The 15,660-nt window shown below is 40.9% G+C and overlaps 1 protein-coding gene across 3 annotated transcripts in view; it reads right to left on the bottom strand.

Annotated features, from left to right (window-relative positions):
- The window catches only part of CEP95 (centrosomal protein 95), a 51,348-nt gene extending 43,866 nt beyond the window's left edge, over nt 1–7,482 (bottom strand). For 2 of the 3 annotated variants that reach the window (XM_061615542.1, XM_061615543.1), the window contains exon 1: nt 7,286–7,481. In XM_061615542.1, the coding sequence (XP_061471526.1) occupies nt 7,286–7,304 (19 nt within the window). In that variant the 5' untranslated portion in view covers nt 7,305–7,481. Of the gene's footprint in view, nt 1–7,285 lie in introns of all 3 variants that reach the window. The other variant, XM_061615544.1, reaches the window with a different exon arrangement.
- Between the last annotated feature and the right edge of the window lie 8,178 nt (nt 7,483–15,660).

Below are 15,660 nucleotides of genomic sequence, written 5' to 3'. Positions count from 1 at the left end.
TATATGACTTCAGCTGTGGGACAGGTACAGCCATGAATGCCAGGGAACAACCAGGAGCGTACAGCTTACAGTGTGCTCCCGATTGTACTGTTCACCAAGGGCTTGCATTTCCAAGTGGTTCCAATCCCTGCCAAAAGAAGGAGGGCTTGCCAACTGAGCATTAAGTGGCATATAAAATCAATCAATAGCAACCATTCAGTGCCAAATTTAAACAATGTGAAATGCAAGGCCTGTTGCAAAGCAACAATCAGAAGAGCATGGCTTGGAGTCATATGACATCAGATGATTGTCAGATGGGTGCCCCATTTCCTGACAAATGTGGCCTATGGAAGGTTCGCCACTTTCTGATCTGGCCCTCCAAGATGACCTAGCACACCGCTGGTACTATGACATACAGCAGCAAGACAGGATTAACATACATTTTGATGAAAGATAAAGGTCGTCATGCCACTGTGAACATTTTAGTTTAGCTTTTGCTGAAGTCATTTTAATGATATAGGCCACTTTTGGAAGCAAACATTTGTGAGACTCATCCATTTGCATTGTGAAAATGATGTACCTTTTTCTTAAATAAATAAATGGTTGTAGTGGGACATTGGTGGTCTGCAAAACACTATTAATTAAAGTCCAGTTTCTGTAACAAACAGTGATCAAAGGCTACTAGATAATTTGGGCTGTATCCTGTACTCCCATATATGGAAATCTAAGTGGATAAGAGATCTTGCCAGATTACACATGTTCTACATATGCAACAGTAAACAAAACCTTAAAATGTAGAATCCTGTGCACCAGCTCTTGAGAAACATGTTGCATATTTGGTTTTGTATGGCCACTTTCCAAGCAACAGAACCTTCATTGCAATGCCAAATACTAACTTACACTAGTGCCAAGTGAGGAAGCAAAGACAAAAACCAAGGACAGCTTTCTAAGAACAGGAGTTTTTCACAGTGCAATTCTACAAGGTCTACTCAAAATAAAATTCAACCAACTTCAGTGGGACTTACTCACAGGTAAGAGGATAAAGGATTATATAGCCTCAGTCTATCTAAAGTGGGAGGGGAAGCAAGAATATTTAGCACTTATGTAGCACTTTAAAACGTTCAAAGGTTTCACATACATCATCTCAGTAATCCTGCCAACAACCCTGTCATTTCATACTACTCATTGGCGATCACTCGTGGCCGAGTAAGATTGTCTTCCAAGATAAGGTCTTTAACAGTGGGTCCATAAGTGACTGTGGAGGCCAATTCTGGACCCACACAGCCTCCCAGTTTCCAGATGGAAGATGGTAGCGATGAAGATTTGTTTGACGTGCCTTCTGCTTAGCTCGTTCGTCCCTTTCGCCCTTGTATTCATGCTTCTTCAAAGTCCACAGCACCTTTGATAATAGCCAATCTCCATTCGGGACATTCATGGGCCAAGACTTTCCAGTTCTCAATGTTCATGTCACATTTTTTAGATTTGCTTTAAGAATATCTTTAAACCTCTTTTGCTGTCCACCGATGTTCCGTTTTCCATCCTTAAGTTGGGAGTAAAGTAGGTGCTTTGGAAGACGGTGAACTGGCATTCGAACAACATGGCCGGTCCAGCAAAGTTGATGTTGAAGGATCATTGCTTCAACACTAGTAGTCTTTGCTTCTTCCAAAATGCCAACATTAGTCCTTCTGTCTTCCCAAGAAATTTGCAGAATTTTCCGGAGGCAGCATTGGTGGAATCTTTCAAGAAGTTGGGAGTGGTGTTTATAAATGGTCCATGTTTCACAGGCGTACAGTAAGGTGGGTAGTACAATGGCTTTGTAAATAAGCATTTTGGTCTCCCTGCAAATATCCTGACCCTTGAACACTCTACGCTTCATTCGGGAGAATGCGGCACTTGCAGAGCTCAGACGATGTTGAATTTCAGCATCGATGTCAGCTTTTACAGAGAGATGGCTGCCAAGATAGGGGAAGTGATCAACGTTCTCCAACGTCACACCATTAAGCTGGATTGATGGTGCTACAGAGAGACTAGTTCGCACCTATTGATGAAGCACTTTGGTTTTTTTAATATTGAGAGCCCAAGCTTTCCATATGCTTCTGCAAAGACATTTAGGATAGTTTGAAGATCTCTCTCTGAATGTGCAGAGACTACATTATCATCGGCATATTGAAGTTCTATGACAGAGGTTGACATTACCTTACTTTTTGCTTTCAGCCTACTGAGATAAAAAGCTTTCCATCTGTTCGATATATGATTTCCACACCAGTAGGAAGTTTCTCCTCAATAAGGTGTAGAATCATAGCGATAAAGATAGCAAATAAGGTAGGAGCAATGACGCATCCCTGTTTTACGCCTGATCCAACTCTGAATGGATCACTCTGAAAGCCATTGTTGTCCAAAATGGTTGCTGTCATGTTGTCATGAAGGAGTCGCAAAATATTCACAAATTTATCAGGGCATCCAGTTTTCAGAAGGATGGTCCAAAGAGCGGATTGATTCACAGTGTCAAAGGCCTTAGATCAATAAACGCCATATATAAAGGTCGATTCTGCTCCCGGCATTTTTCTTGAAGCTGTCATGCAGTGAAGATCATGTCCACTGTCCCTCTGGAAGGGCGCAAACCATTTTGAGATTTGGGCAGGACATCCTCTGAGATCGGCAGGAGGCGATTTGCGAGGATCCTTGCAAGGATTTTACCTGTGGTAGCAAGAAGACAGATACCTTAATAGTTCCTGCAATCTGTTCTATCAACCTTCTTAAAAAGGGTGATAATTATGGCGTCCCTAAAGTCTTCCGGGATCTCCTCCCTCATCCAGATTTTTTCGATGAGCTTATGAAGTTTTTGTGTAAATACAGGCCCACCTTCTTTAAAGACTTCAGCAGGAATCCCATCAGGTCCACTAGCTTTGTTGTTCTTCATTTGACTGATGATTTTACTGACTTCATCCAAATTAGGGAATACTGTAAGCTCGTCTCTAGTTTGTTGTTGTGGAATTTGTGAGAAGACCTCATCAGCCACAATAGAGTTACGATTAAGGAGGTCATGGTAATGCTCTTTCCAGCACAGTGCAATAGACTCTTTACCCTTAAGAGGTTTGCTACCATCCATTGAACATAAGGGATTTGTACCGTAATTTGTTGGTCCATAGATGGCCTTTGTGGTATTAAAAAAGCCCCATGCATCGTGAGCATCTGCAAAGTGCTGGATTTCTTGAGCTTTCTTTATCCACCAGGCGTTCTTTAGTTCTTCTTTGGACCTCAGTCTTTGCACTGGCATAGATTTTTTTCTTAGCAGCACAGTTAATGTCTTTCTGCCACATCTGGAAGGCTTTCCTTTTCTTGTTGATGATATGTTCAATCTCACTATCATTCTCATCAAACCAATCCTGATGTTTCTTAGTTTGGTCTCCAATAGTTTGCTCACATGCTGCAATAATGGATGTCTTCAGTTTAATCCAGTGTTCCTCAACATTTTTAGGGAGTTCCATCGGTAGATGTTTCTTGAGAGTTGTTTGAAAGCAGGCTCACTTAATAGGATCTTGAAGGGCATGGATGTTCATTTTATGCCTTGGTTTTCTTCCTTGGAGCCTACGTTGAGGAACAATATTAATGGCCATAGTGGATTGAATTAATCAGTGATCTGTCCAGCGGTCATCAGTATTCGTCATGGCCCTAGTGAGGAGTACATCACGACGACCTCTGGCACGTACAATTACGTAATCCAGGAGATGCCAGTGTTTCGACCAAGGGTGCTTCTATGATATTTTAAATTTATTTTTCTGATGGAAGTGTGTTTAAAACAAGATTATGCTCTGCACATTTAGTCAGAAGTGGAATGCCATTCAGGTTGCTATTGTCAACTCCTTCTTTCCCAATGGTTTCTGGCCATAAATCGAAAGGACGCCCAACTCTTGCATTGAAATCACCCAAGAGGATAATTTTATCCTCCTTAGGTATATGGAAGGCCATCAAGGATGAGAAAATAATGGGTTGCCTAGAGCCCCCAGTGACTTCATGGCTGAGACAAGATTTGAACCTGGGATCTCTCAATTCAGCCACTATGCTCCAATAGCTCTCACTTCCCACTTACCATATGTAACAAGCCATCATTTGAGGTTTTTCCCCTCAGAGTAAACACAGTCCCATAAGACAAGATGTACCTTTCTTATTTTGGGATACCACCGATACTATAAACACACAGCTCTTCAACAGCCTCTCTTTAAAAAGGCCCTTTGGCACCATTTTCCTTGAAAGTTTCCAAGTGGCTAACAGTTTTCCAACTTCATATGGGTTTGGTTATTGTCTTCTCTAACTGAAGAAAGTCTTCGCAGAATACGGCTGGCATCAACAAAACAAAATAGTGTACATTAAAGTCACCTGCTTAGATACAAGCCAAAGTACAAAAAGCTGCATAGATGTTTCAAAAGGGGCACAAGTCCTCCAATAGTTCAAATTAATCCTTTCCTACCATATTTGTTAGATTAGACAAAATCAAATTTTATAGAAAGGTAACCAGTACCTTATTGGTAAAACAAAATAAATGTTTTTGTTCCAAAATCAATGCTGCTTTTTAGAATAGAATGCAGAGGACTATATCTTTGTACAAAGGTTAGCAGAGACATACAAACAAGCTGCTTTTCTCCAAGATGTCATAGATTATACTACAGTACTAACTTGTTCGGGAGCAATCTTACAGAAATTTTAAAGAACTGAGGGAATTTTGTTTCAGAGTTCTTCAGTATTTGATTCTGCACAAGACCTCTACAGATTGTTTACTTCTTTATCAAGACCCTGGCTATAATGTATCTGTTTTATTCTACTAAAAATCATGGGTCCTGTCATTTGGTGAAATGTTGAGAGTTGTCTATTAGAGATCCCTAGCATCCTCTCTCCCCATAGAACTATAATCCCCATCACTCTCTGTGAAGAGGCAATGATTGTTAAACCATTTATGTTTACAGTGTAGAGCTGTTTTCTGTTAAGAAGGCTGCTTGCTCAAAACTGGATGTGCACGCCCCCCCCCCCAAAGAGCCTTGTGGCACTTTAAAGCCAGTCAGATTTTTTGTGACATTCTTTGTTGTTGTTATGTGCCTTCAAGTCGATTGCAACTTATGGCGACCCTATGAATCAGTGACCTCCAAGAGCATCTGTCATGAACCACCCTGTACAGATCTTGTAAGTTCAGGTCTGTGACTTCCTTTATGGAATCAATCCATCTCTTCTTTGGCCTTCCTCTTTTTCTACTCCCTTCTGTTTTTTCCAGCAATATTGTCTTTTCTAGTGAATCATGTCTTCTCATTATGTGTCCAAAGTATGATAACCTCCTTCATCATTTTAGCTTCTAGTGACAGTTCTGGTTTAATTTGTTCTAACACCCAATTATTTGTCTTTTTTGCAGTCCATAGTATGCGCAAAACTCTCCTCCAACACCACATTTCAAATGAGTTCATTTTTCTCTTATCCGCTTTTTTCACTGTCCTACTTTCACATCCATATATAGAGATCGGGAATACCATGGTCTGAATGATCCTGACTTTGGTATTCATTGATACATCTTTGTATTTGAGGACCTTTTCTACTTCTCTCATAGATGCCCTCCTCAGTCCTAGCCTTCTTCTGATTTCTTCACTATTGTCTCCATTTTGGTTAATGATTGTGCCAACTGTAAAGTTACATAAATCTTCTGTTGTCATTACTTTAGTCTTTTTGACGTTCAGCTGTAGTCCTGCATTTCTGCTTTCCTCTTTAACTTTCATCAGCATTCGTTTCAAATCATTACTGGTTTCTGCTAGTAGAATGGTATCGTCTGCATATCTTAAATTGATATTTAATAAAAGCCACTTCATCAGTTCATGAAACTTATGCCTCATCACTAAAATAGTGAGTTTAAAGATGCCACAAGATTATTCTGTACATTTGCTGCAACAGACTACCACAACTACCACTCTGGCATACAGTAAGTCTGGTTGGGAAACTCAATTTCTGAGCCTACAGTTATCTCCCGATAGCAGATAAAAATTATTTTATATATTATAAACATTAAAATACAGAAATTAAAAAGGAAACACTTTCAAATGCAAAGGCCTAACATAAAATGTCAAAGCAATAAAGCTACAAAGTTTGGAAATTGGAAATCTAGAGAATAAGAGAGGATTGGGACTGCACCCAAATGCAAAACAAGCTGAATAGTACATGGGAGAAACCAAAGAACTTACTTATGTGTAGAATAATACCAAATAGAGGCATACATCTTGTTACTAACATAATGGGAAAACGTTTGCTTTAGAAGTGTTAAAAGAAATAGTATTTTATCAGGTAGTATCTGAGAAACACTGTGCATAGAAGGAATAAATACTGTATTAATTGTAGAAACTCACAGATTTAACAACAATAGGACTAGACTCCATTTTAACTGTGAGCAATATGGAGGACCAAATTGCTTAGAGAGTAGCTCTGTTATCAGACAAGTTGTAAGGGATTTTTTAAACTACATGTTACAAGCAAGAGTAGTAAAGATGTGCAGTAGAATAGTCATCTATATGTGCTCAAATATAAGCCTTCCTGGGGCACCTAAAAGACTTATGTTTTCCCAGACCAGGTCCCTCCTTATCAGTTCTGATAAAAGCAGACTCAAATCCACAGATGTTTTTTGGACAGATGCTACAAGATTCTCTATAGGTTTTGCAACAATAGAAACTAACACAGCTCTTGAAATTGCCTGTATGGGGCCAGGTAGTTTGCATCCCCAGAGGATCCAAATTACAGTGATGTGGGGAGGAAAATTTTCCCATTTCATAAGTTCATTTGTAACTATTAAAGGATGTCAACTGCAAATTCAATGCAAGGCCAAGCTTGGCAGTTCCAATGTTCTAAGCTTTGTTTACTAAATACAAGTAAAATAAGCATGTTAATTAAATTAGATCACTCTGCAGGGCATCAGAAAACTTCCAGAAACAAACTGAATTTTTGTGATGCATGTTACTATAATTCGCATAGGAAATATTTCTAATCCAAACTTTTCCAAAAATTCCACATCACAGGTGACTTAGCACTGAGTATTCAGAGGTAGGGGCTGACGAGGGCATCAGGGAGCCCTCTCCCCAGCTTCAGTGTACAAAGAGAGTGGTACATGGAATGCAATTACAATAGCGATGGGGAAACTGGAGAGCTCTATACTGCTAGACTCTTGAGTTTGGCAACAGGGTCACAAGTACTCCATTCCCGACTTTGAAATTAGGACCCTCATTTGGGTAGGCTTCATTACTCCCCCCCCCCGAAATAAGGGACCCCTGCAAGACCCACCCACCTCTTTCAGCGCTGCCCATGTTACAACACGAAGGCGACTTCCTTCTGCAGCCGATACAATGCAGTCCTATCAGCCAGGCCTTTCACCTGCAGCCACACACTCCCCTTTACTTTTAAGGAAAGCCCGGAGAGGTTTAAACACTTCACTCTACGGCCTTTTGCGCTGTGATTGGTCAGCCAGAAACGGAAAAGGCAGGACTTCCTCTTGTCCTCTGATGTTGTCCCTCCGGATTGATATATGTAATACCTAGCCCTCCTCCTCTCCCAGTCCCCGTTGTTGACGTAGTTCCGGCTTGGTGTTCTAGTAGTTGTTAAAGAGCGTTGCAGTTATTTATTTTCCAGCCAGGTTTGGTTGCCGTGGCAACGGAGCGAGGCGGTGAGGGAATTAATAGAGTGTCTTTTACAAAGCCACTGAAGCAAAATGGAGAGCCGGCCGCGCGCAATATGGAGCACTGAGCGGGAACGGAGGGCCTATGGGAGATTTATGTTGTTTTAATTTTTTCCCCTTTGACCTTTCTTCAAGGACCTCAGGGCAGCATCCATAGTTCTCCATCCCCCCCCTTTCATCTTCACAAGAATCCTGTGAGGCGGGTTAGGCCGAGAAAAAGAGAGTATGACTGTCCCAGAATCACCCAGCGAGAGCTTTGAGGCTGAGGGCCAAACTAGACGGAATGGAGAAGCCATATTTCCGTGGGCCGTAATTCACCTATACAAACAGGCTGCGGGGGTTACTTATGTAGCCCTTAGCAATGCCTGGGTTCACTGCCAGGTTTTCAGACAGAGCAGAATCTTTGTCTTTGGACGGCACTTATCAGCCTTGAAAGGTGTAAAGCAGCTGAGGAAAACAGTTCCCGAGCAGACGGCATTTCTCTCCACAGAGCAAGGAGAATGGGGCTCCACACGGCAGCCTTGAGCCTCCCCTTTCTGCTAATTAAACACTGAGCATTTGGTTGTACTGTAGATTGGAAGGCGAGCGAAGGTGTGCAGTAAAGAGGGGAAAACAGGGAAGGCTTGTGGGCAAAGGGCTTAGGGGGAGCAAAGTAGCAACGTGCGAGCTCAGCAGTCCAGGAACCTTGCCGTGGAGGTTTTTGAGGTATTTACTCTTAGAAAGAGAATCGGTTTTGTGCATTTTGTTCGTCGAGTCTGAGGTGGGTGTATGTGCATTTTATTCCTTTAGTTTTAGAGCGTACGCAAAGCTGGAACTTAAGGATTTTGCTGGGGCTTATTGTTTCTCGGGATGGGATACAACAGAGTCATTTGTTCTAAATTTCCCATTCAAGTACATAAAAATAAATAACCATAAAGGTTTCTATTCTGGAGTTGTAGAACCATTCTGTTCAAGGAGACTATTCCAAAGAAAGAAAATTGAGAAGAGCAGTCTTGAGTTCTTTCAAAATAAAAAATTGAATTAATTTAATTCACTATTTGATTCATTCATGAGGGGAGAGAGACTCTGTTGCCGTCAGGGGAGGCTGTTTCCACCTGCCTTGCCGCACCCACCAGCCTTCAAGAGGGAGCTGCTTAAGGAGAAGGACTATGAGGGGAGAGAGACTCTGTTGCCATCAGGGGAGGCTGTTTCCGCCTGCCTTGCCCCACCCACCAGCCTTCAAACGCAGCTTTCTTAGGAGGACTTTTTGATCTTTGGGTTGGGCTGTGTGGGTTGGGGGATAGCTTCTACTTTGTTGTTTAGTTTTATTGCTTGTTTTTTATGTTTATATACTTTTATGTTTGATGTTTATATGCCTTTAATTTGTACGTTGCTCAGAGTGGCTGGGTTTCCAGACAGATGGGTGACTAATAAATAGAATAAAATTAATAAATAAATAAATTCACATTCATTGTTCAGAAACTTGACACTTTTTAGTTTTGTAACTTTTTGTACATTATGAAGTTCTGATAATGTTTCGGTTTGGGATTTAGCATTCATGTAGCTGAGCTCAGTCATAGCAAAGATAAGCTGGAGACTGAAATCACTTGACTAAAGTGAGACAATGTCTCAAAATATTGTTGGTGTAGTATTCCTTACTTCAGGAAATACCAACACCTCATGCTTACTGAAAAATTGGTGGATTTAGTAACAACTGTCTACACTTTTTGCAGTATCTGAAAGCAACTTCCATTGTCCTGGGGATTGACCAGACACTGATCCTATACAGTAGGGCCCTGCTTTACAGCGCTTCGCTAATACAGCAGTCTCAATTAGATGCAATTAGACTAAAGCCCCACTCATACGGCGCTTGTTCTGCTTTTACGGCGGTTTTCAGGCATCGCGCACAATTCTATGCAATAAGTTCCACTTTACAGCGGGTTTCGCTTTACAGCAGGGTCAGGAATGTAACCCACTGTATGAGTAGACTGTACCTTGGCTGTGTAACCATTTTGTAACTGTAACTAAGGTATGTACTTTTGGAGTACTCCTAGATGCAACACTGTCACTCGAGGCCCTGGTGTCTAGGACTGCCTTTTTCCAGCTGCAGCTGGTTCACCAGCTATGGCTATTCTTGGATAGTGATAGTGTGGCCATAGTGGTCCATGCCCTTGTACCACTCTCCATAGATTATTGCAATGCATTATATGCAAAGCTGGAGATTTAATTAGTGCTGAATGTGGCTACCAGAGTTTTGATGAGTACAACCAGAATGGATCATATTTCATTGATCTGTACACAACTGTATTTTACCTTTAAAGCCCTAGATATCTTAGGACTGAGAACCTGAAGGAGCAGATCTCCCTATATTTGCCTGGCTGTGTTTAAGAGGGGACTCCTTTTTTGCTTTCTACTGTTAGGGAAGGCTGACTTGGTGGTGATGTGGGATTTTTTAATAATTTATTTTATGTTATTTATTTCATGTCCCACTCTAATGTCAGTACCCATAAAGGGTAGGCTATAAGTATTTTAAATAAATAAATTATGCCTAGAAAAATTATCTGGCGCTGTTGCCTATAAGAGGCAGCTCTAAATCTTTACAACCCTTTTCCATCTGTGATTATTGCTTTGGTGATGTATTACTATGGCCTGCTGGTGAACATTTAGCTGAAACTCTCCTGGACTCATACACACACACTGCCTATTTATTTTATTTAACAAAATTTAAATATCACTTGATTGTAATAAACTTCAAAGCGGTTTACAAATCAAATAAAATATTAAAATTATCAACAAAAGAGTTTAAAAGGATAGCTAAAAGTCTGGGATATAGCCCTCTCAGAGCACCTGAGACATAGCAGAGTGGTCAGAGGTGTTTCTAAAAAAAGACTGCTTTGGCGCTGTGTGGTTCCCCTTTTTGAGTTATGTGAATTCATCTTCTTATGTACAGCCCCCAGTTACTCATGTTTCTTTATGGAGGGGGTGTGTAAATCAGAAAGACCAATCCTGGAAATGAACTGATTAGTTTTTAAATGGCAATGTATGCATTTTTTACATCAATATTAACTGAAGTTTTACAACATCTGTGTTTATAATGGAAGAAATCATTTGTACTCCACTAACCCAGTTCTGCTATTGAGGAGGCTGGGTTTTGCTGTTCATGTTTATTAAAAAATTGAATATTTTTTCTTAAAAAATAAGAGTTAAAAACAAGGTATTTAAAAATTTAAAAACTTATTAAAATCAACAATAAGCTAAAAACAGATTAAAACCCATGTAACTTCTACGTGTCTGGAAAGCCTTACCTAACCAAAAAAAAAAAAATTACTCATTTTTTAATCCTCAACATCAGGATGGAATGGGGTGGGGGCTATGTGGATACTAACTCACCAGTATAATGATTTGTGATTATGTACACCTGACCTCACCTATATCTGCTTCTTTCCTAAAAGTGGCTCCTGTACTTAGATGGTGGTGTTTATAGCTGCAGTTGAGAGTCCGATTGGAATCTTTATCCAGAGGCATAAAAGTCCTGTGGGAAATCTGATAACTGCTGTCCTGTTACTCTGCTTCGTGGCTTATGTTTGTTGTTTGAGTACTCCTTGCTTGGTTCTTGTACTTTCAATATTGGTTCCAATCCTTACTTTTCCTGGATAATACTGATAGTGCTTTTGTGCAGCCACCTTATTTCCATTTGGTTGTCTTGGTTTCCTGTGAGTTGTAGTGTGGGAGCAGAATGTTATGGTCTTATGTCAGGTGCCTTATTTATTGTTTAGTTATTATTAAATAGATATTTTAGCCCACCCTTGATAAGATGATCCCAGGGCAATTAAAAAACACAAGCATGCATGCTTTATTCCCTTGCTACCATTCATATGTGCCCGTAGTAGTGACATATGTTGGTGATGTACCTCCGCAATGATTCTTTGTGGTGTTATTTATTTATTTAATTACATTTATACCCCACCTTTCTTTTAATGATTGTTGGTCTCTGACATTTTAGTATTGTGATGGATGCTGTCATCATCCAAAGGGGTGTATGGTCCCCCTCATCCTGAGTTGTGTTTGCCTATGATCAGGGCCAGCACCAGGCATGCCTTGGGCCCTTGGGCACCAGCCTGCCTCTGGCCCCGCAGCACGATAGCCCAAGCCCTCCATACAAGCAGTGCAGGGCTAATAAACCCACCTGCACGTCCTACCTACCTTTATCATCCCTGTAAATGACTCGGCATCAGCCCCTTAGGGAAGCTAATATATATAAGGAAACTATATATACTTTCTGTAAAAACAAGACCAGGAGGTCACTGCGGTACGGATCATGAACTGATATCGAAAATCAGAGTAAAGCTAAAGAAGAAGAACAAAGCACTCATAATGCCAAAATACAATTTAAATAACATCCCAGAAGAATATGAAGATCAAATAAGGAACAGGTTTGAGGCTTTAAACTTAGTTGACAGAGAACCAGAAGAACTATGGACTGAAGTCAGGGACATTATCAGGGAAGAATGCAAAAAGACAATACCTCTTGTTAAAAAGAAAGACCTCAATGGATGACTGAAGAAACTCTTAAAATGGTTAAAGAGAGAAGGAAAGCAAAAGCAAAAGGAGATAGAAACACGGTCAGAACCCTAAATGCAACTATACAACGACTAGTAGTAGGGACAAAGAAAACTATTACAATAGTTATTGTATTGAAATAGAAAAGGACAACAAAATGGGAAGAACAAAAGCCCTATTCCAAAAGATTAGACAAATGAAAGGGAAACTTAAACCAAGAGTAGGGATGTTGAATAATCAACAGGGGAACACACTGACTGACCAAGATGAAATAAAAGGAAGATAGAAGCAATACACTGAAGAACTGTATAAAAGAGATTCAAGGATGACATTCATTCATGGAGAAACCATATGATGAAGAACCAGAAATTTTAGAATGTGAGGTGAAAGCTGCTCTTAAAATTCTGGGAAGAAACAAATCACCAGGAATAGATGGCATACCAATAGAGGTGCTACAAGCTACTGAGACTGAATCTGTCCAAATTTTGACAAACATTTATCAAGAAATATGGAAAACTAAACAATGGCCCACAGACTGGAAGCATTCAATATATAACCCACTTCCAAAGAAAGGATATCCCAGAGAATGCAGTAATTATCAAACTATTGCCTTAATATCCCATGCAAGTAAAGTAATGCTCAAGATTCTACAACAAAGGCTCTTGCTATATATGGAGCGAGAAATGCCAGACGTCCAAGCTGGATTTAGAAAGGGAAGAGGCACAGAGATCATATTGCAAACATATGTTGGATAATAGAACGGAGCAAGGAATTTCAGAAGAAAATCACCCTGTGCTTTATAGATTACAGCAAAGCCTTTGACTATGTAGATCATTAATAACTATGGAATGCTTTAAAAGAAATGGGGGTGCCACAGCATCTGATTGTCCTCATGCACAACCTATACTCTGGACAAGAGGCTACTGTAAGGACAGAATATGGAGAAACCGATTGGTTCCCCATCTGAAAGGGTGTGAGACAGGGGTGTATTGGTTTAATCTGTACGCAGAACATACCATACGGAAAGCGGGATTGGACCAAGATGAAGGAGGTGTGAAGAGGGAGAAATATCCATAATTTAAGATATGCAGACGATACCATACTCTTAGCAGAAACCAGTAATGATTTCAAACGAATGCTGATGAAAGTTAAAGAGGAGCACAAAAGCAGGACTACAGCTGAACGTCAAAAAGACTAAAATAATGACAACAGGAGATTTATGTAACTTTACAGTTGACAATGAGGACATTGAACTTGTCAAGGATTATCAATACCTCGGCACAGTCATTAACCAAAATAGAGACAATAGTCAAGAAATCAGAAGAAGGCTAGGACTGGGTAAGGTAGCTGCGAGAGAACTAGAAAAGGCCCTCAAATGTAATGATGTATCACTGAACACCAAAGTAAGGATCATTCAGACCATGGTATTCCCGATCTCTATGTATGGATGTGAAAGTTGGACAGTGAAAAAGGCGGATAAGAGAAAAATCAACTCATTTGAAATGTGGTGCTGGAGGAGAGCTTTGCGCATACCATGGACTGTGAAAAAGACAAATAATTGGGTGTTAGAACAAATTAAACCAGAACTGTCACTAGAAGCTAAAATGATGAAACAGAGGTTATCATACTTTGGACACATAATGAGAAGACATGATTCACTAGAAAAGACAATAATGCTGGGAAAAACAAGGGAGTAGAAAAAGAGGAAGGCCAAAGAAGAGATGGATTGATTCCATAAAGGAAGCCACAGACCTGAACTTACAAGATCTGAACAGGGTGGTTCATGATGGATTCTCTTGGAGGTCGCTGATTTATAGGGTTGCCATAAGTCGTAATCGACTTGAAGGCATATAACAACAAATATATATATATCCTGCCCTTCCTTCCAGAAGGAGCCCAGGGCAGCAATTACTGCAGAGAGGGGCCTCCTAGATTTATTAGCCCTGTGCTGCTTGTATGGAGGGATTGGGCTATAGCACCGCGGGCCCAGGACAGGCTGGTGTCCAAGGGCCCAGGCATGCCTGGCGCCATCCCTGTTAGCGGGTCTGACTTTTCATGCAGTCACAAAGCTGTTAAAGGCATAGCAGGCCAACTGGAAGAATAGTGGCAGCCTTTTAGTCTTTTTACTTAACTAGATTTATATATTATTCTGGCCATCTCTCACTTCACAATCAGTACTTTCCAAAACTGATTCTGATTGATTGCACAGCTTTGTTGTAGTTATATTTGTTTAGTCCTCCTGAAGATGACATTGTTATGTGCCTTCAAGTCGATTGCGACTTATGGCGACCCTATGAATCAGTGACCTCCAAGAGCATTTGTCATGAACCACCCTGTTCAGATCTTGTATGTTCAGGTCTGTGACTTCCTTTATGGAATCAATCCACCTCTTGTTTGGCCTTCCTCTTTTTCTACTCCCTTCTGTTTTTCCCAGCATTATCGTCTTTTCTAGTGAATCATGAAGATGACATATAGGTATATAAAACCACATACAATTTTCCAAACTGGAGTGGTGCTGTACTAGATTTGTGGGTGCCATTAGGGATATATGACTCTTAAATTACCTGGGCCTAATGCACGAGAAGGGCTGTAGTGCACTAGTAGAGCAAGCAAAAGAACCCAGTTTCAGTCCCAAGCATCTCCATGTAGGGCTGAGAACGGACCTACTTGATTTCTGAACATTTTATTACTGACAGTTGAGTGTGAACTGTAAAACACAGCATTTGAGGTACAAGATTGTCACATTCACACAGCCAGTCACACAAGAAAGTTGTCACCTCATCCAGTGGGAGGGGACCATGCAAACTGCCTGAAATTTCTATATAATGTGGTACTGCTGTTCTTTGAATAACCTTGTGACAATCTATTAAAATGCAATAATTCTTTACAATATAGGAGGGTAGTGGTGTCAGGTAATTACGAAAGCTAGTTTACATATTATAGATATATAGCCTATGAAGGGCTTCCTGCATTAGAACCACTCAAGAGGCCCCTAGGCCAGAAAAACTGATAATTATTAAACATATGGTATTTCTCGCAGAGAAGAATTTCATGGTTGGCAGGCACAAAGAACAAAGTAAATAAAGTCTGCGCAGGCGGGGGCGACCCTCGTTTTGAGTTGAGTGGGCGTGAAACGGAAAATCCGTGTAAGAGGGGGGGGCTACAGGTTGCTGAAGGCCGTCTGAGACCGTAACTGTTGAGGTGGCGTGACAGCATTCTGGAGAGGGGGAGCCTCTTCCGTTTGGCCTCGTTAAAATAAACCCGCACGCCGGCCGGCTTTAAGAAAGGGGAGGCGGTGCCTGTGGCTTTCATTAGGCCACAACATAACACAGAGAATCTTCAGCCTGATGGAACTGGAATCCAGACTGGGGTGTGTGGACTCTTCAGTGACGTCACGAGCCGGCTTCCCGGCATTCGTGGCGGTGCCGGGTATATAACCGGCATCCGCT

The sequence above is a fragment of the Rhineura floridana genome, chromosome 3 (assembly GCF_030035675.1).
Source record: "Rhineura floridana isolate rRhiFlo1 chromosome 3, rRhiFlo1.hap2, whole genome shotgun sequence".
Classification (NCBI taxonomy): domain Eukaryota; kingdom Metazoa; phylum Chordata; class Lepidosauria; order Squamata; family Rhineuridae; genus Rhineura; species Rhineura floridana.
The sequence above is the reverse complement of the archived record's forward strand: the minus strand, read 5'-3'. Positions and strand labels throughout refer to the sequence as shown.